Raw genomic sequence first — 19,830 nt, forward strand, 5'->3', positions numbered from 1 at the left:
GTTTACGGCCTGCTTATTGCCCCATATCTGTGCACCATGTGAGCTGACAACAAACCCTAACGAAAGTACTTCTACAATATGCATAAAAGGTTGACGTCTTCTACATATAAAGCAACTTTTGCATTTAAAATTCTTACTGTCAGTGAAGAAAACCGGTTGCCTTTCATATGTAAGTGAACAAAACCAAGTGGCCCAAATTTCTGATGTTATCAGTGATGTCAGCAATGAAAATTGTGATGTCATCTTTCCTATCCTGGGTGTTAGTCTTAGCAGTGCACAGTGGTGGTGTGAGTTGGTGGCAGGAGAGCTAAGAACGAAATGTGGGGAGGAAATGAGGGAAGAGGCACCAAACCACTAATATGGAGGGGTAGGTGGACAGGGGAAAATGTTGAGCGTGTGTTATTTCTAAGGTAGGTGGCAGTGTTTCTCATGCTCCTTGCTTAAAGCAGTGGTGGTGGGTCTTGGGGAGGAGGGATGGCAACAGCTGATACCATTTTAAGATAAATAGCAGTTTTGCTAAAAGTATGTACTGTGTACTAGATTGTGAATGCATAATGAGTAGGAATAGGTGTTGGAGCTGTGCAAGGGAAATTTTGAAGTTGAAAGTTCCTAGATCAATAGAAAATGCAGTTCCGAACTGTCTGCGGAAGCACGGATATTATCGTGAAGTGCGGACGGGTTCTCGGACACGTCATCATGCTGCGCGCCAGCGTATAGTCATGTGGCACTGCCAGAAGGTCTGCAATGAAGTCAGATGTTTGTAGACGTCCACGGATGCAAAACTAGTTGAAACAGTTTCAAAAAGTGTATAGAAGTGTTAAAAATGATTCTTGAAGGTGGGAAATGGCAGAGTTTTAAGGTGATACTTTGTAAATTGGACACAAATATTGCTATATTGGGTAAGAAGGATATTAGTAAGTCATAGGAAAATAGCACGCACTGGTAAAAACCCATGAAATTCAATGAAAAAAACTTTGTTAACGGGACGTTATGGTTAAGTTGCACTAATAAAAGCCTTTGAAATTCACTGAAAAAACTGAGGGACATTATGGTTAAGTTGCAGTAATAAAAACCTATGAAATTCAATGAAAGAACTTTGTTAAAGCTACGTTATGGTTAAGTTGCACTAATAAAAACCTATGAAATTCGATGAAAAAACTTTGTTAAGGGGACGTTATGGTTAAGTTGCACTAATAAAAACCTTTGAAATTCACTGAAAAAACTGAGGGACATTATGGTTAAGTTGCAGTAATAAAAACCTATGAAATTCAATGAAAGAACTTTGTTAAAGCGACGTTATGGTTAAGTTGCACTAATAAAAACCTATGAAATTCAAGGAAATAACTTTGTTAAAGGGACATTATGGTTAAATTGCGCTACTAAAAACCTATGAAATTCAGTAAAAAAACGTTGTTAAAAGGACATTATGGTTACAAGTAAAACCGAAAAACCCCTGAAGTTCGCCAGTTATGGTAAGCTAAGCAACCATAACTCGCGCCACCATCGTGCACTGCTAAGACTAACAACCAGGACATCAAAGATGACATCATAAATATCATTGATGACCTCACTGATGACATCACATGTGCATTCACTTTTCATACAAGGGTTTGTGAATGTAATGTTGGCAAGAGAGATGTGTAATAAACTACATACTTCATTATGCAATGTAGTGTTCTAAAGAACATTCCATTGCAGTGTTCTTTCTAGTACAGGAACCTACCCATACAGAAATGTAGATATTGGCTGCAGCATACACCATAGAGGTGCAATATTTGTAATTTTCCAAAGCTATATAATAAAACGATTAATGTTTCTGTATTAGACTTTTCCGTACTGTGAAACATGTACTAAGTAGCTAATAATGCATCACTTACTACATATTTCTACTAATACAAACAAAACATAAATAGACTACAATGCATATACATATGGGGCTTATATATGGAGAGTAAAACAAACAAGAGGCAGTATCATTAGCAACTGTGTATAATCTACATGATTGCAGTAACGGCCAAAAATAATTGCTGTGTTTCAGGCCTACTTCTTCCTCTATATATGTACATCATAAGATGCGATTAAATTCTAAGGAAAGTAGTGTAAGAACATGTGAGAATATCAACATCTATAAATATAACACCTTTTGAATGTTAAGTTTCTGACTGTCAGTAAATAAACTCACCTGGCCTAGATATGGCAGTGAACAAAAAAGCAGGGGCTAGACATGTGATGTCATCAATGATATTTGTGACTACAATGTTCAGTAATCATAGGTGCTAGGGTTATAGATGGGAGCAGTGGTAGGCTAACGGGAAGTTGTCATGTGCTTAAGGGACAGGATGGGGACAGGATGGGAAACCAGCCCACACGCCCTGTGACCCACCACTTGGTCCTAAAAACCGACTGTTGCACTCCTGGGATCTTGCGTTAATAGTTTCAATAAGACAATCCCTGGTGTTGGCATTAATGTGGGTTGTGTGCCCACAGCAGACATGCAGGGCCCGTTTGGGTGGTGCCTTGCATGCGATCCTCATTAATTGTGAGCTTGAAAATAAGAATTTTACCATGTTGTACAGGGGGTCGAGTTCCATTGTATTTGTGCCAGGAAAAGGTATCAAAAAGGTATCAAAACAGACAGTGTTGCCAGCGGTAAGAAATAATCCAGGGCTGTCAAGTGTGGGCATTCTGTCCTGCAGTAACAAACAGGTAACATGCAACCATTTTAATTCTTTGGAAGCAAAATGGATTCCTTTCAGTAATCTGTCCTTATTACCTCTGACCACCATTCCGGTAGAATACGGTATCTACCAACATCCTCACGGTTGTTTCACTGTATTTTTCATGCCTTTTGGGGGGGCGGTTTTGGGAACGTAAAATTATAATTTTTATGTGCAGTGGGGGTGTAGGAGCGGTGTGTGGGAGGGACATATGATGGGTTTGCCCCCATTCAAAAAGGCTGTTAAAAAAAAGCAATAAAACGGCCAGGCGATGAGTGGGCTGGATCCAAATAATATATTCTTAACCTTCTGATTAGTAGACTATGAAAATAATGTCTATATACTCCACACAAAATAAGTCTTACCATGATCAAAAGCAAAACATGTTAAATAGATGTATTGATATCCTGCGTGTCCTGGAAAACCATTTTTCATTTATAATGTATTCTCCTTGTTTTGTTATTTGTAGGGTCATTTATATCTGTTTGGTCGCAGGAGTGGTCTGCTGGCTTGTTTTCGACACAGCCAGGATGGGCGCCCGCCAGCTGATCTCCTTCGCAGGCCTTGTGATGTATGTCCTGCTACTGTGGGCCTTTTCCAAGCATCCGGCCCGAGTAAGTACACAGTCAAACATTGTTTTTTTTGTTGCCTTTAAAGACTTTCGTGAAGTGTCTTCTCGGGATCTAGGTCTGGGTGATTGCTCTGAGATATAATCATCCCTAGATCCTCTAGGTCATTTTAATAACTGGTTATCAAAAACGGAAAGCTGAGTTACTCCTGGACGTAGGACGGGATCATGGCGGTTGTGCTGGGCGAAGGACCGAGTCTGGAAGCAGAAGTCCACTTGCCCTACTTACACCATTTCAATGCTTGATCAACTACGCAGAGTCTTAGGGTACACTCTTCCTTCCATTGAAGATCGCCCATCCAGTGCCCAAACAGGGATTCACCATTTACTGCAGCTATCTCTCTTCCATCCTCTCCCACATTACTTCTCTCTGTCGCTCCCAGATATACCTGATTAACACACAACCCCGCGTCTTCGGTCCCCACACGGTTCCACCTTGGTGATGACCAGGACCCGCTGAGACTCAGCTTTGATCTGTTTAGGGAACCAAATGAAAATGAAATATGTGCCTCAGAAGCACAGAGTTGAAAATTGGTGTTTTTGTAAACTCAGAATCCACCTTAACATAAGTGAGGTGTAGCGCCCCAAACCAGTGACTGCTATCTGCCGATGTAGGGAATATAGACAGTGGTGATGTATTTGCTGCCGAATATTAATTGGGGTTATCCGTGCCTCTGCTGCTGCCATTGTGGGTGGGTAAATATAGAAGATCCACGCTGTTCCCTTGAGAACAAATTATCTCTATGGCGACCAAAGGATGATTAGGCACCAAAGAGCCCACCCAGTGGGAGAGAAAGCGGTTTATTCCATAGTTTGTGATCCCACTTTTGCTGGACGCTGGAACGCAGTACTAGCACCACACCTCAAGTCCCGGGTAAAGCGTACATCGTTCGAGTATCCGAAGCCTGTATCCAATCAGGACTTTTCTTTTTTTTACCAATTCCGCCATACAAACGTTCCTTCTGTCTGTTCTTGTTGGAAATTGCTTGCATTGGCTGCAGACTTCACTGAGGGCAAAGGCAATATTCATAATGGCCATGATAGTTTGCAGAGAGCCAAAAGGACTTCAGTGTTAGAAGAGAACACGTGACCTTTGTTTGAACAGTTGGCTGCTCGAACAGAGATCCAGTGTACCGTTCTGTATTTGATTCAGGTGAAAGTCTGGAGCAGGAGTCAAGGTACTCTGCAAAGTGGTTTGAACTCCATGATCCTTCAGGAAATCTTACACACAGTCGCACAGTGGCGCTTCAACATCCTTTATTAGGGTGCCTGATGTGATCAGGTCATTAGACCTGTGCAGTGGGAATAAGTTAACGCAGTCTCCTCCACTGCTCCAATGTGTAACTGAAGACTATGGCAGTTGATGATGGAATAATGAAGAGGCAGTGGAAGCTATCCAGGGCCCACTCTGAACTGGTGACCCGAATGTATGATCCCTTGGCATGGCATGAATGGAAGCTAAGCATGGCTGTAACTAAAGCACAGGCTGGCAAAGACTTGTCTCCCGCAAAGTATTCATGTGGCGACAACAAAGGGTGCCAAAGCCTTTAATATCCCTCATTGCAATGGCGCTCACATTCATGAAAGCTGCTGCACCCCCGGCCAACCTACATGTTCCGACAGCCTACAATGGGTGGCTCCCACGAAAGCTTTACTTTTTCTATCAAAACATAAACAGTTGCTTCTAATTTTAATGTCAAATAACATGTGCCTGCAAGACATTGATGGCTCTGCTTCACAGATGGTGAGATCTATGTTATCGGCACCCAGAGTAGGGGTGCCAGCCAATCGGCATTCTGAAACACTGTGCCGGATCTGCTGGTATTATCCCCATTCCTGAACAGCTAATTACTTCTCCCTCGCACTCTGGGCTCCCTGTACAGGTCTCTACCTACCCAAGCACCTGCTTGCACACTCCTACTTCACTCCCCAACCACACAGTCCCCTTTAATCCCACCGCCCTACTTACCTCTTGACAAGTAGGTCCCTTTTTCTTGCCACAAGGGACTGCCATGGGTAGCAAGGAAGGACTCGCTCCTGAGCCCCTCGTGTGTCAGCATGGTGGCCATCTTGGGTTGGGCTGATCTTACCTTTTGATGAATGGGCGCACCTGCGCATGGGATCATCCTTCAAAGGGAACATGCTATTAAATTTTTTTTTAAAACATGTTTAGCACCCTGTCCAACGAGACAGGTGCTAATGCCGTTAAGCCTCTCATTCTGGGGTGGGCTTGGCCACTGACGATACTAAGCCCTTGTTGGGGTCCTCGCTTCGCTTGGACCACCATGGCTTGTTTTAGCAGGCTGTTGCCACCCAAGCTCGCCCCAGAACGTGGGGCTTAATGCTCCAGTAAAGCAGGTCATGCTATAACCGCTCCAGTTAACAATTGGACTTTTACAGCAGAAGGCTGTATCGAACTAGATGAAGCGCTAGCTGAATTTACGTGGTGAATGATTTTTGATTTGGCATCTAGTACGTTCCATGCTTACATGATTTATCAATAGTATTTTCCAAGATATATCACGTTTGGACACAACGTTGACACAATCTCTCACATGGTGGAATATTCTCAAAGGGAGAACCAATCGGTCATCGATCAGCCTTAGCATGCATTTTACGGCGCCCAACTGCATCCACTTCTTGACCCACCACCTTTTCTGCATGCCTTCGCCAGCCCAACAAATCCCACAGGCAACCGTAAACACTGCGTCGACCTCTTCCTGTCCTGCGGTCCAAACATCCCATGGAGGACATACTGGCCTCCGCCAACTGCAGTCCAGGAATCATCTTTTGGAGAGCCCATAGGAGCTCCGGAAAAGAACGGGATGCTAGGGGAGGACGCTGCACGTTGAACTAATGGCATTGTGTAGAAGTGTTTAGCCAGTCAACACTCAGGCAAGGATTCTGCCGCGTCTTTCAGATATCGGTAGCTGGGGCCGGGCTCACCAACTCGCAGAATAGTGCATTCTGGTCAGGCTTTCAGGGTCTCTATGTGTACCCCTAAGGTTTCTGATGCCACCTGTGTCCCATGGACAGGAGCTGTGACTTGGACACCTGAGTGTCCTTTACACCCTCCCCCGCCCCCACCCTGCATTAGTAAGGGCTGAACAACTGTGATCACTCTTGAAACAGCCCATCACTTGCCCCAGTTATGGGTTTATGGTCCCTGTGCAATGATGACTTTTCCAGTCCGGCAAATAAAGTAGACATCAAACACCGCCCAGCAGACGAGCAGTGAGTGCTGTCGTCGTCTTTATGTGATAGTCATTTCCGGTAACGCATGTCTATTCTCTTTATCCACAGTAGCCCCTTTAACATCACGTGTGTTTCCCATCTGCCCGTGGGAAAGACGGCTTCACGCCGTTCTTATATTTTAAGGGCCCTGCCCTGAGCACAGAGTGTGACCCCCTGTTTACCCGAGAGCACACACGTTTGCACTCAGACCTCTTGTGGGTGATTGTGTTTCTCGTTCTGCCAGAGGAATGGCCCAGCGCAGCCTGGATACTCTATCCTCGCATCTCCAGCAACAATGCATCTCCGATCTTCATCTGGGGTGTTCTTAGCAGGACCCCTTTTCCACCTGGGTCACCTGAGCGCAAACTGTAGGGCCCCCTGATGAGCTTAACCCCTTTCAGCAATTAGGGGCTATTGACCTGACATACGTTAAAGGGTGACTGTCTTAATATTGCATTTGGAGAGAGCCATTCTGTAATCCCTAATGCTGTCATTGGCCCTCATTAGGACTCCGGCGGAAAACCATGGGGCTTTTAGCACCATGGTTGATACCGGAGTCCGCCATGGCGGAATGGGGAATTACCACCCCATTCCAAGGTTGGCGGGGCGGTAATTCCCCATGCCACCATGGCCCTTCCCCATTCCATTTTTGCCCCATAGGGCATAATGGGAATGGGGAAGGCGGTAAGTACGGTACCGCAAATTGCAGTACCGTACTTACCTCGCGAGTCCCTTTGCGGGCCCCTACTTTAAAGGCTGGTCTAGACCAGCAGTTAAGGTCGGGTCCCGCAAAGGGACCTCGTAGTAAGGTGTTAAGGGTTTAACAACGCCAACACCTTTTACGACGCCGTTAACCCCTTAACGCCAGGGTCCTAATGAGGGCCATTGTCAGCCCCTCTCACTTTTGCAACCCAAATTCTGTCAGAGGAGGCTAAGGCTGTGACTTGGAGTGAGAGAGCTACTGTCCTCAGCTCTGTGGTGAGAGGCAGTGGTGGAAGTGAGCGGGAACGGTCGGGAGCGGTGTTCCACTACTTTAATTTTTTTACTGTCCGCAGCTCCACTACTTTTTGCAACCATTTTCACCATTCCAGAACTATTCTTCGTGAAGTTAAAGCACACTTCTCAATGGTACCACTGGATATCAGTTACAGCTAAACTAAACTCTGTTTCAACTCAATTGGCTGTCCACCAGCATGACTGCGCGCTTCCTAATCTGTCCCCCACTGCAGTCGGAGTTCTGCTCGTTTTTTGGTACACTTCTATCACTGCTGAGAGGGCAAAATATTTTGTGGGAGGGTGCCCCTGGATGGATCCTTCCTTTCATGGGGTGCATCCCCTTTCTGTGGTTCTATGCAGGGGCACACCCTCCTGAGCCCCTTGACTTCTATAATGAGGCAGCAACTGCACCCCTTCTCTTCTGGTCTTTCACTGAGTTTTCTCTCGCAAAAGCACACGCCCCTCTGTCAGGGCAGCCCTCGGTCTCGCTAACCTGCGACCCAGTGTCGAAAGGCTCTCGCCGCCATTCTCTCACTGACAGCATGTGGAGCTGAGGCCCTCTTCAGGCCAGAACTGCTCACTGCAACTCTGAGAGTTAACTCTTAACAAGCCAGCAGTCTGCTGTGCTTCTATTTCGTGCGTCGTGCTGTAGTGTAAGGTCCAGAGGAGCTGCTAAATTACCATCCAGTGATGTAGCATGTGGGTTCCAAACTTCATATAGTCGACATTTTTGGAGATTATTTGCATATTTTTGATTATTCTGAAACCCCCACTGGAATCTACTATTCTAGTGAGTTAGTGAGCACTGCCAGGTCCCCAGCAACGGTAAGAATCGCTAGGCCTTGCCGCGTGAAAAGACCCAAGAAAATAGCTGCCATTTTCGATTTGGCGTCTGGAAACCCGGTACCTTTAGAAGCTACACGACTTATTTCCTGTTTAATAAGACAGATGTGTGGAGGGACGCTGTGTGTACATCATTGTAACGCCACTGGGTCTGGATGAAGCATTAGTTCACTTTCAAAGTGTAGACATATTCTGCGTTTTGCATTGGGGGGTTGGGAGGGAGGGAGGGAGGGGGGGGAGAGAGAGAGAGAGAGAGCGAGAGAGAGAGAGAGAGAGAGAGAGAGAGAGAGAGAGAGAGAGAGAGAGAGAGAGAGAGAGATTCCGCATTCAAACGTGTTGACTTTTTGTTTTGTTTCTAATACACAGGTTGCTTGGAGACCAGTCTTTTGGGGATTAGGATTACAGTTTGTTTTCGGACTCATCATTCTAAGAACTACTCCAGGCTATCAAGCCTTTGACTGGCTCGGGGGACAGGTCCAGGTAAGCCGTGCCCCTGATGTAACCAACCTTGGACACACCTGTCTAGACCGCGGATTAAGAAATCCATGGCCCAGGTTGAGAAGGAAGGTGCCGCTTCAACCCGGTCTCGGGATCTGTGTGAGGAAACCCACACACCTGCACTAATCAATTGTTCACGCACACAGTTAAACACAAGAGCATCCAAACGAATGTGTCATCATTCTGCCCACTTTCCCTTCTGCCCCCTATCCTCGTGCCTGGAGGTCGCATGTCCCGCAGTGTGTGTGCAACTGTGCATTCTGGTTGATTGTGGTTCCAAAGCGCTTATTCTACCACAAGGCAGTGCTCTTGGTTGTGGGTGTGGATGGAAACAGGGGAGAGAGAGGTGCCCCGATCTCAGAACGGATGGTCCACATGCACATGGAACACCTTACCCGTGGAGGAACCAGTGGGGTTGGTAATTGCTGCACAGCTAAATGTACTGAAGGGGAAGGGGTATTGGTGCACTTAGTCTGAACACTGGGGGTAGAAAAGGTACTGCCACTAAATAACCCTACTGAAAACCAACACTTCTGCATACACCGTAATTGAAGCACACCAGAATGTACGACAGGGGAAGGGATATGGACCACAGTTAGAACGGGGGGTGGGGGGGGGTTCGGAAAGGGTACTGCCACTAAGCAATCCTACTAAAAAACTCACCCTTCTGCATACACCTCTCAAACGATGAACTAAACACAACCACACCTCTGCAGCACAACAAACCACATGCACTTCTCTACACCACAACTAAATAAACCCGACATGGCGGCTTCCAACCAAAAAACCCCACAAAAAACACCTATGCTCAATGAACGGTGTTAACCGAACTGAAGCTAACAGCACAACACAGCTCTCTTTCTCTTTTCTTCGGCTCAGTCCTACTAACTTGCCCCCTCCCCCATTGCTTTACAGCTCCGCCAGAGCACCAAGAAACCATGTAGGTGGCAACAGTGCGCAGTATAAGAACCTTTAACATAACATATCTATTAACGGAGCTAGCTGCATGGATGACACAGTTCACACATTCTAGGCTAAGAGGCTCTGACAAAGCCAATAGTTATTGCTGATGTATAGGCAGGATATGCATTTGCCCTTTATTGTGCCATATGTCCAGGTGCACACAGGTAAACTGAGAAAAAATTGGGGAATGCAAATTAAAAGAAATTAAATATGAATGACACCTGTTTTTCTGTGCTGCTCTTTACCAGGGACTGATTCCACCCACCTCTTTTGTGGCCCACCCCTGCTCTTCTCGCCGGGCAGCCGCCCGTTTGGCCGCCCCTAGAAACGGTGCTGTGTCTCAGTCTGCAAAGTAAACCAATGTCACAGTAGTAGAGCCACGTCCAGGGATAATGTGCAAAGCACCAAAGGCCCAAAGATCGTTACACACCTTCACTCCGGTGAAGATTCTCGAACACTGATTTCACCCCTATTCTACTGGCATCTCGGATTAACTGTCGATGAATATTAAATTCAGATCATGGCGGGGCACAGTACGCCACTCTCCAGATTAGCCTTGACGTTGTTAGATGGTGACTGGGGCAGTACAAAAAAAACTTGTCACACAACATTAAATAGTGTTTATTTGTTTTGCTTTTTAACCTTAAATATTTTGGTCTGGATTCACAAATGGTTTCTTCCATTTGCATGTACAAATGCATGAAAATCCCCTTGCCAGTTTTCACAAAGAGGTCTCTGAACGATTTGAACTGGAGCAAATGGGGAGATGCCTGCAGCCTCTCAGATTTGATACTGCTAACTTGGATCTCTTCACAAGGATGTATGTGATTTCACCGAATCTACTTCACCTGAAGGTGAAATCTTCCAATTTTCTATCCTTCGAATTCGTTTTTTTATTGTGTGGGGGGAGACCCCCTCCCCTCCCTCTACCTTATCCTATCCACTTACCCCACCCTCATCTATGTTTTAAAATGTACCCAATTACCCAACCAAATCCGAAGGCATTCGAATATTTCTCATGAGGTGAAATTAGATTCTGTGAAATGTAAGTATCCCCTCCAGAATGCCTACACCTGAAGCAAATCTGCTAGCCTCCGGAACGTCCTTGAGATGCTCATGAACGAGATGCTCAAGGACCTCTCAGAGGTGAACCAGATGTGCTCCGGCTTTAGGCTTTGGGAATCATGAACAAGGCCGCAGCAGCAGCAACTGGGAGGAGCTCGGGCCTTTGCTAATGTGCTCCAGTGCAAATCTCTGGGAATCGGGCCTTTAGGGTCCGTTCGCACTGTGCATTTTACCACCTCAGGACAAAAGCAGCATAAGCCACTGTTGTCTCGTTTCCGGTAAGATAGCTCAGCGAGTTGAGTGCCTGTTGATACAATCTGTGTTTCATCTGCAGGTCACAGGTTCAAATCCTGGATAGGTCAATTCAGCCTTTCATCCTTCCGCGGTCGATAAACTGAGTAGCAATTTCGATTGGGTAATAATAATGTGTGTAAATATGTTCTATGTAAGACGCTCGAATTACAAGCGCTATATAAATGAACACATTATTATTGTTATGAATGCATTTCTACCCCTTTGTACGATATATATGTGTATCATTTTAGCAATTCTTACAAATGGCCCATTCAAAGTCTGCTTAGTTGAATTGGGCATCCATTGAGGGCACCTCTTTTGCACTTTTTTTAGGTATGCGCTACTTTTTATGGAGAGGTTCATTCCACTACATAGCGCATAGAGGAATAAGCGTAGGCGGAGCAATGGTTGGGAGGCATGGGCAATTGCTCTGATCTCAGGGACCTGCTATATCATTGGCGTGGCTGCCACAACACATTTGGGGTGATTCGAGGGAGGTGGGTTTGAAGGTGAAAGGAAAGGGGGTGAACTGGTTGATTGGGCAGGAACTATTAGGATGGCTACTTGTGAATACTTTGTCGTTTCTAGTTCTGGATCGTGGAATTATCGATGCAGGGTCAGTGGTGGTCTTCGTAGCAGTGCTGGTGCTGTCTTTCATGTCTATTTACTTTATGTTTGAAAATGAATAAAACAGAGCTGACAAGAAATAAGTATTGCAGTGGGTGATGGGGAGCCAGTTCGACATGAGATTTTAGATGCGATCAAGTTCATACATGTTTTTTTTTTCTGAACTGTCATGTTTCACCAATGGATCACACAACCACTGCAAGAATAATTTAAGGATATTGATTCATGGATTATTTGCGCCCAAAAAAAAGGGGATTTGTGCGCCATTCTGCCCGCAAATTCCTGTTTAACTAATGGGGATTTGCGGGCAGAATGGCGCACAAATCCCGTTTATTTTGGCGCAAATAATCCATGAATCAGTGTTCTATTGCATTTCTGTGTTATTTTGTTCTGGCGGTGCTAACTTGCACAAGGCAACATGGCACCTAGTGGTGGTCAATCAGTCCTGGTGGTGTGCTCCACTTGTCATGCGCATTAATATTGAGGTTGAGTCTCATTCACTCTTTTTGGTCTGCATTTAAATTGGCTGTGGGTGCAGACGGTGTTTGGTTTGGTGCATGGATGTGATCTAACCGCACCTTGACTGCAGGTACTGTGTTTGTAGCAGTATTTTTCTAAAGATTACATTCAAAAGTCACTTTATTTGGCTTTCACAATTAAAGTATCGGCTGCAAGGGGTTGCACAGGAAGTTAACATTTAGGGGAAGGTATACAGTGCTGATGTGCAGATTAAGATATGTGTCCTACAATATGGGTCAGAAGGGCCTGGGAAAGAGTCATGTTCCAATGGGCTGAATGCTTTAGTAGCAGCAGGTTGCATGTTTGTGGGATACACCAGAGAGCACCAAGCAGAATGTATTTACTTGGGGCGCAATTTCTGTAGTGCAGCCTTATCCACGGGGGTGAAGTTTCTACATCAGGGTTGTCCAACTCCAGGCCTCAAGGGCTGGAATCCTGATGGGTTTTCAGATATCCCTCATTAATATTCATTTAGAATCATTGTATGCACATTTATCTTATGAATATTAATAAGGGGTATCCTGAAAATCAGACATGTTTTCCGGCCCTCCAGGTCTGGAGTTGGACAACCCTGTTCTACGCTTTACACTGCACTGATTGTGCAGTGGACACCTGGGGTTGGGTATTCCAATTCAGTGCATTTCAGTAAAGCAAATGGAAATAACAGCCACAAACAAACCAGCCTGGGCTGTTTCACACGGAAGATGCAGAACTGCTCTTTCCCACAGCTCGTTAGGAATATCAGCAAGGAGTAGAATCGGGAAATATGGGCAACAGCATTAATTAACTCTGTGTGGATACAGTCAGTAAAGGGGCTTAATGCTGGCATTTCAGTGATCCAATCGAAATCTAATATCTTGAAATTTGAAATAATGAAAGGCTAACATTAAAATAACCTGTGGAAGGTTGGCAAGCGGTAAACACGTGTCAATTGAAGGTTTAGAGGGTCGATGGAGGAGGTATAACATCTGATTATCTGTACTATCGGAGACCACTCACACCATGACAATAGAACTAATTACTGAACATCTATAAGTAGAAATGATAGATCACCCAGCTTTGTCACACCAGTTCCTATTTGAAAGAGCACAAAGAGACCTGTCCCTTCCTTCTAGATCCATTACAACCAAACTGCTCTAAAAGTAGTCATTAACTAAATGTACTTTTTCCAGGGTTTTAAAAATTACCCTATTCCAGATTCCAGGATTGTTCTCTGACATACTTGGAAATTATTTATTGAACAAACACTGGAGATTTTGTTTTAACTAGTCACAAAAAACTCATTATTTTACTAAAATCATTGGGATGACCATTGCAGATATTTGGAACCTTTCAAGTGCCGCCCGCCATGGATGGCCTACAGGAGACACAGGACTTGCTGCTCACCAAATTATGACCTCTATGTACACAGCAAAACAAGACCGCTTTCTTTATGGGATGTATATATTTTCAAAAGCCACTCAAAGATAACCATGAACCTGAAAATATCAATATGCCAAAGGGGTTTGAGCCAGAACCACACTGATGGAAAGCGTAAAACCATTGAACACATCATACTATATAGAAGACCTTCAACTATTAGCGAACCAATTGCCTTCCTATCACACAGAAGAGATGAATATGCAGATGTCCCCTGAGGGAAGGAGAGCTAATTCTACATTTTGATAACCTATCATTGAAGACCAACAAACTCTTTTTACAATCAAAATGGAAAACAAAACAGTAAGAGTTCAGTTTTGGAATCAGAAAGGTACCTTGTACTTTCTGCCATATTAGTTAGGAAGTGCCTTCGGTTTTGTAAAGAGCCAGGTGATCTACGGTGTGCAATTTTAGAGGACTGTATGTAAAATATGTTTGAAATAGTACAGCCATATAATCAGTCATGTGACCAGCAGGAAGATTTAAATATGTCTCTGGTGGAACTTGCCTCCTATTTCTTAAAGAGCTGGAAGCCTGCTAATATTAACCCGTGCTAAAGGTTTGAGCAAGAAACCCCAATGAGCTGAGAAATGATGGAAGTTATTGATATCTGCCTTCCAGATAAATATTGCCATTGCTAGTGAATGAAAAAAGGGAAAGCGTGAAAGGAAGATTAGGAAGAGCAAGTTGCAGCAGACACCCATTGTGGAAGGCCAGAACTGACTATTCTCTTCCACGCAAACCTGCTGTCTACTGGTGTGCAGGTTAGACCTCATACTTAATGCAGAGGAATTTATAGGAGGGTCATCAAAGCTTTGAAAACAATGGAAGCAATAATATGCATTTGAATATGGTTAGTAGTCAATGAGCCAGAGAGGTACAGAATAAGCCTCTGATCTGAGCCAGATTGTCAAACGTCACAACGTCTAAATTTAATGTGACACTATTATTGTGGCTAGTGGAAGGCATTTTGAAGAAGTGTTTGACTTCTAAATAAATGGCGGAGGCTTTATGCTTTCTGTCATAAAGTAGTTGTCGAGATTGGTGAAGATACCCCCTCTCGGATATGCAGCAGGCAGGCCGGGAGAGTTCCACGCACCCCAAAAAGAAATGTCCAGTAATGTGGCAAAGGTACCTTTTTAATAACAACATCCAAATAAAACAAGGACAGCAACGGACATCAGGTGATCTGCAGTTCTCTCTCGTCTAGTTGCAGGCCGGTCAGAGTTTTAATCCACTATGACATCACAAGCAAATGATAGATTGCACAAACCTAGGAGGGATGGGATATTGGGTGAGTAGTATGGTAGATGTAGAACCCCATTCTATATGGGGTGTGAAGGCATCATGTGTCAGACACAGACAACAAGTTCAGGTTTTGTTTCACCAAGTTTTATTAACTCAAAAGGCAGGATGGAGTAAGGCTTAACTTGCCCTATTCAAAGGTAGGATTTCCCTACCTAAAGAAATCGAACGATAGTCTACATCAGGAAGTCCAAAACAAATATCTGTCGGTGTTCAGAACCTATATTGGCCCTCGCGACTAACTGCATACAATGTGTAGGGATGTCAGTCTCAAAAACGGAAAGTGTTCAAAACAAAGTTCAGAGCTTCTTCTAGCTCTTGGCTTGTGATTGGTTTCCCTTCCTCAAATTCAAAATGATTACTAAAGCACAGGGGTTCCCTTGCCCAAGAGTTAAAATCTTCCAGCTTTCAAAACGACACAGATGTTTCTTTTCCCACAAGTTCCAATCTTCCAGCTTTCAAAACAACACTTCACTTCAAAATCACCTAAAAGGTTATTGCAAAACACAATATTCTTTTTGGGTGCCTCTAGTGGCTTTTCCATTCAGCAGGTATCCAGTCTAAGCACAGTTGTTGGACCACACGATCCACCCATCACAGGTCATGCAACTGGTACCCCTTCTTGACTGCTTTTCTATCAGCCCTGCGTCACTGCTTCTCCTTAACAGTGATGCTTGCTTTACTCACATGTGTCAAACACTTAACAGTGTACCATGGTTTACTTGGGCCCCAGGCACTTATTCCACTTCCTTATGGTTTCTTGGCTCTTGCCAATGTTGGTGTCCTTATAACATATAGTTCCTTGACATTTCTTGGCTTTTGCCAGTGCTGGGTTTTTCATGTCATACAACTCTTTGTGTTCTCTTAGCTTTGCAAGTACTTGTTTCTCAAGTAATACAGTTCCTTGTTTTGCTAAGGATTCACAAACTTTCTTTTACCCTCCTCAAGATTACATAATGCTCAAAACATGCTTTCATTTCTTTCACTATTCAAAAAGTACTTATATCTATGTTTTCATTCAAATCAGTGTTCATAGCAATGCGTGCTTCGGTTTAAATCAATGTTCATTACTTTCATTCAACTCAGCATTCATAGTAATGCGTGCATCCATTTAAATCAATGTTCATTACTTGCTTTCTATGTTCGCCTGCCAGCCTGCTGTTCCCCCTTCTGGTTTCACTCACCAGTCAGAGGTTATTGCTTCTTGCAAGGTTCTTTGCCGCCACAGGTTCCTTCCTTCCCGTGCCGCACCTCACGTCTTCTCCCGCCGGCTCTCCATGGCTCGCGCTTACCCAGTGATGCTTCCTCTGTAGCTCAGGACTCACACAACCAATTCACTCGGGAATGCCGGTCTCCTTTCTGCGGCTCCCTTCATGCTGCATAAGCTCTGCACTTCTCCACAGGGTTCAAATTCTCTGCTTACCACACCGCTGCACCGGAGAGGTCTGCCTGCACCCAGCAGTTTGTGGTCGCACTCTCACAGCTGACTCCATTTCCATCTTGATTTTGGCTAATAAAGTTCCCGCCTCCATGATTATTCCAAAAAAGACTAGACCACTCACTACTGAAGTGGTAGTGCTGTTTTACTCTTGTTGCCCTCCTCCTCACCTCAGTACCTTGATGGGGTCCGTACATGTCTGCATTAACAAAATGAGGATGAATTGCTCTAGCACTCTTCTTCGTCCCAGTAGTATACTGCTGTGCCATGTGGAATGTCTTGGGGGGAAAAACAGGAAAAAGGCTGATAAAAGCCTATAAAGGCTTGAGAGATAGATGGTTCATTCTGAAAGGGAAATGGGGGATACCATGTCTCTCCTAAGGATGTCCTCTCTCCACTCCCCAAGACTCCTCCACCCAGGTGAGCCTCCCTCACATATCCACCCCCAGGGTCAGGATCCAAATGCGATGGCCTTTGTCTGGCAACCCGAGAAGAGAATACCGGGGGGAAAGAAGTGAGGATTTAATTGGTCCAGCGATTTTAGGTAGCTCTGCCTGGGACCACCCACAATAAGATACATGGGCAACATCTCATCAGGGTGCATTATGAGTAGTGGCTGCAACACTGTTAAGGAGAGAACTAAAGGTGGATAGTGATTGGTCAGGGATGGCTTTCTCAGCATTGGCAGTCTGGACTGTTACCAGCACATGAGCAACAATTGAAGGTGATGAGAACGGCCCCAAGTTGCTCTGTGTCCCACCAAAGTTACCATTCCCTGATTTGCTAGGACCCGAGCAAGGACATTTAGCTTTCAACTTTACACTGTATTGTATCTTTCGTCCCAAAGAGATGGATGGGAATGATGGTCTCTGTCTGCCCATGTCTGGCTCTAATAAATAGGCATTCTCTTCCAGCTGCAAGTCACATGTGTGGGGAACGCATTTCAAATTATTCTGTTTGGTAATTTGAGGATTTTAGCCCTTTTTGCATTGTGTCAATACCTCCTTGGCCTCAGGGGCTTTGTTCGAGCTATTTTCCTCTCAGTTTCAGGTGCGAGCTGATGGGAACCTGACTTCCTGCATCATTTGTTTCCTTGCTTCTTCAGATAGTCATGTCCGTCATCTGGGATCTGTTCATTGTTTGTAGTCTTCCAATACTGGTTCAAACCTGTATTTCCCCACTTACCTTGGCAAACTGGGCACTTGCTATCTGTGATGTTCAGGCTTATTTATTTTCACTGCCTCGGCAAGACCAGGTCTCTCTGCTGTCTTTTGTCTTCTCATTGTCTCCTATTCACCTAACGTGATTGCGTCCTCCATCTTGGTATACATGGCCATTCACTTTAGTTGCTTTCTGCATTCAGCAAGCATTTATATGTATTCTCACACGACTTGCGTTTCAGCATAGAAAAGAGAATACATGTTTTCTACCCTAATGGTTGCAAGCGTGTTCTTTGTGTCTATGTACAATTTGACCTAGTGTTCGTTTATCTTTCTGCTTGGATGTATATGTGCTTCATGTCTAATGCGCCTACGTGTGTGGGCCTCAGAGCTGTGGCATCATTTCCTGATTACAGCTCATCCAGGGGGTCCATCGCCTGCAGATTTATTGCTTCGGTGACGTCATCTGTGTAGGGTCTGTAAGGTTGTCTCAGGGAGTAACGTCTCTCGCAATGGCGATACAATGCTGCTGAGGGGGTAGATGCTATGAGCGAGGTACACCGTTCATGTCTATACTGTCGAAACGGGGAGGGCTGATGCAATGATGGACACGTCCATTTGCCTCTAGTCATAGTCCTTTAAACCGGTCCACACTACAGTTTGGGCAAATGTTTAGGCGGGAGAGAGTGAGAGGGGCCTATTTTGAGCCCTTTAGTGTCTCTGATATATTCATTACTCTCAGCTCACATGATCAGCTCTGAGTAAAGGTACCAACCCAAATACCCAAATACCACTAGCAACACCGTTCTTTAAAGACGTTAATCAAAGGGTGCCAGGAGATTCCGTTTGCGCCACAGTTGGGTGTGTCACCTGGTGAGATGTTTAAAGGAGAGCAACAACTCCAAAGCTTTGCATAAGACTAAGACAAGTCACTACAGACTGATTTTCAAATGTTGTAGAACCCCTCAGAGACTAAAACACAGATGCCCAGTGGCCTACCACCAGTGCCGCACATACAGCAAATGGCTGGTATGCGTGGGTGGGAATGGTTGCATATGTTCTCCCACCATTAACAAATCCACCTTACAGCAACACCCCTTAGACTCCTTAGGTATTTTATTAGGGGCAATAAACCAAAATGCTTATGTATTTCCAAGGACACTACCAAAGCAACATAATTATACGTTGTAAGCTGGGTCAAAGAATTGCCCTTGTTCAGCACGGTACTTCACCTGCTAACCTACACAAGTGTATTACAGGATATGGTACATTCGGTGCGTGAATCAGGACTCTGCTATATTTCACCTACCAGAGCAGCTTTAATTAATTAGGAAAAGGATGAAACGCAATTCTAATAAAACCAGAAAAGGCAGGCTGCCCTCTGCATGATGCCCGTATTACTGGTGTCTGTTGACAGCTAACTATGTAACAATCCATGAATGCAAAGGTTTTGAGATAGATGATTCTGAATCATTGCTGGCATGAAATTACTTTGTTGATGTATTTTGGGTTGAGTGGTTATATAGCGATAAAACATGCCCTTGCTGCTTAGCTTTTTTAGATGTCATTGACTTTAACTTTTTTACATTTATAATGCAGATTTATAAACACACACACACATACATGGGTCCTACGGTACACATTTATGTACAGTCTTACATAAAATAGTCCCAATGACCTGCAGAGTGGTGAGTGGTGGAAATGTAGTTGGGGAAGAAATACGTCAGCATGGGGTTATTATGGGCGGGCGGGCTCGGGGTGTGTGTGTGTGTGTGTGGGGGGGGGATATGCTGTGGAATAACACAAAATGCCATGACGCCTCTCAGAACCCTTCTGATTTGCCCCCAAACTCCTAAAAAAAAAAGCTTAAGCCATGCCACAGAGTCACTGGCTGGCCTGGCCCGCCACCATGTGCAATGCACATGATGATCATGCTGCCACAGGTGAGCGCCACCTGCTGGACTAGGTGAGAAATGTATACACCTTTTTCAATCAAAATCAAACCGTATGTCTTTCACCTAGCATGTAAACAAGTGGGGGAGAATAGCCCCTAAAGCGAAAACATACCAGCCAGCACTGTGCGTGGACAGTAACATTATTATGTGCATGGCAGTGATCAAAACA

At 44.7% G+C, this 19,830-nt stretch overlaps 1 protein-coding gene across 1 annotated transcript in view; it reads left to right on the plus strand.

Annotated features, from left to right (window-relative positions):
- Window positions 1-19,830, plus strand: part of SLC28A3 (solute carrier family 28 member 3) — a 666,148-nt gene that overhangs the window by 355,538 nt on the left and 290,780 nt on the right. Inside the window, exons 6-7 of the mRNA XM_069625863.1 lie at window positions 3,187-3,331; window positions 8,785-8,898. Coding sequence (XP_069481964.1) covers window positions 3,187-3,331; window positions 8,785-8,898 — 259 coding nt within the window. The remainder of the gene's footprint in view (window positions 1-3,186; window positions 3,332-8,784; window positions 8,899-19,830) is intronic.

The sequence above is a fragment of the Ambystoma mexicanum genome, chromosome 6p (genome assembly GCF_040938575.1).
Source record: "Ambystoma mexicanum isolate Mex_15411 chromosome 6p, UKY_AmexF1_1, whole genome shotgun sequence".
NCBI classification, from domain to species: domain Eukaryota; kingdom Metazoa; phylum Chordata; class Amphibia; order Caudata; family Ambystomatidae; genus Ambystoma; species Ambystoma mexicanum.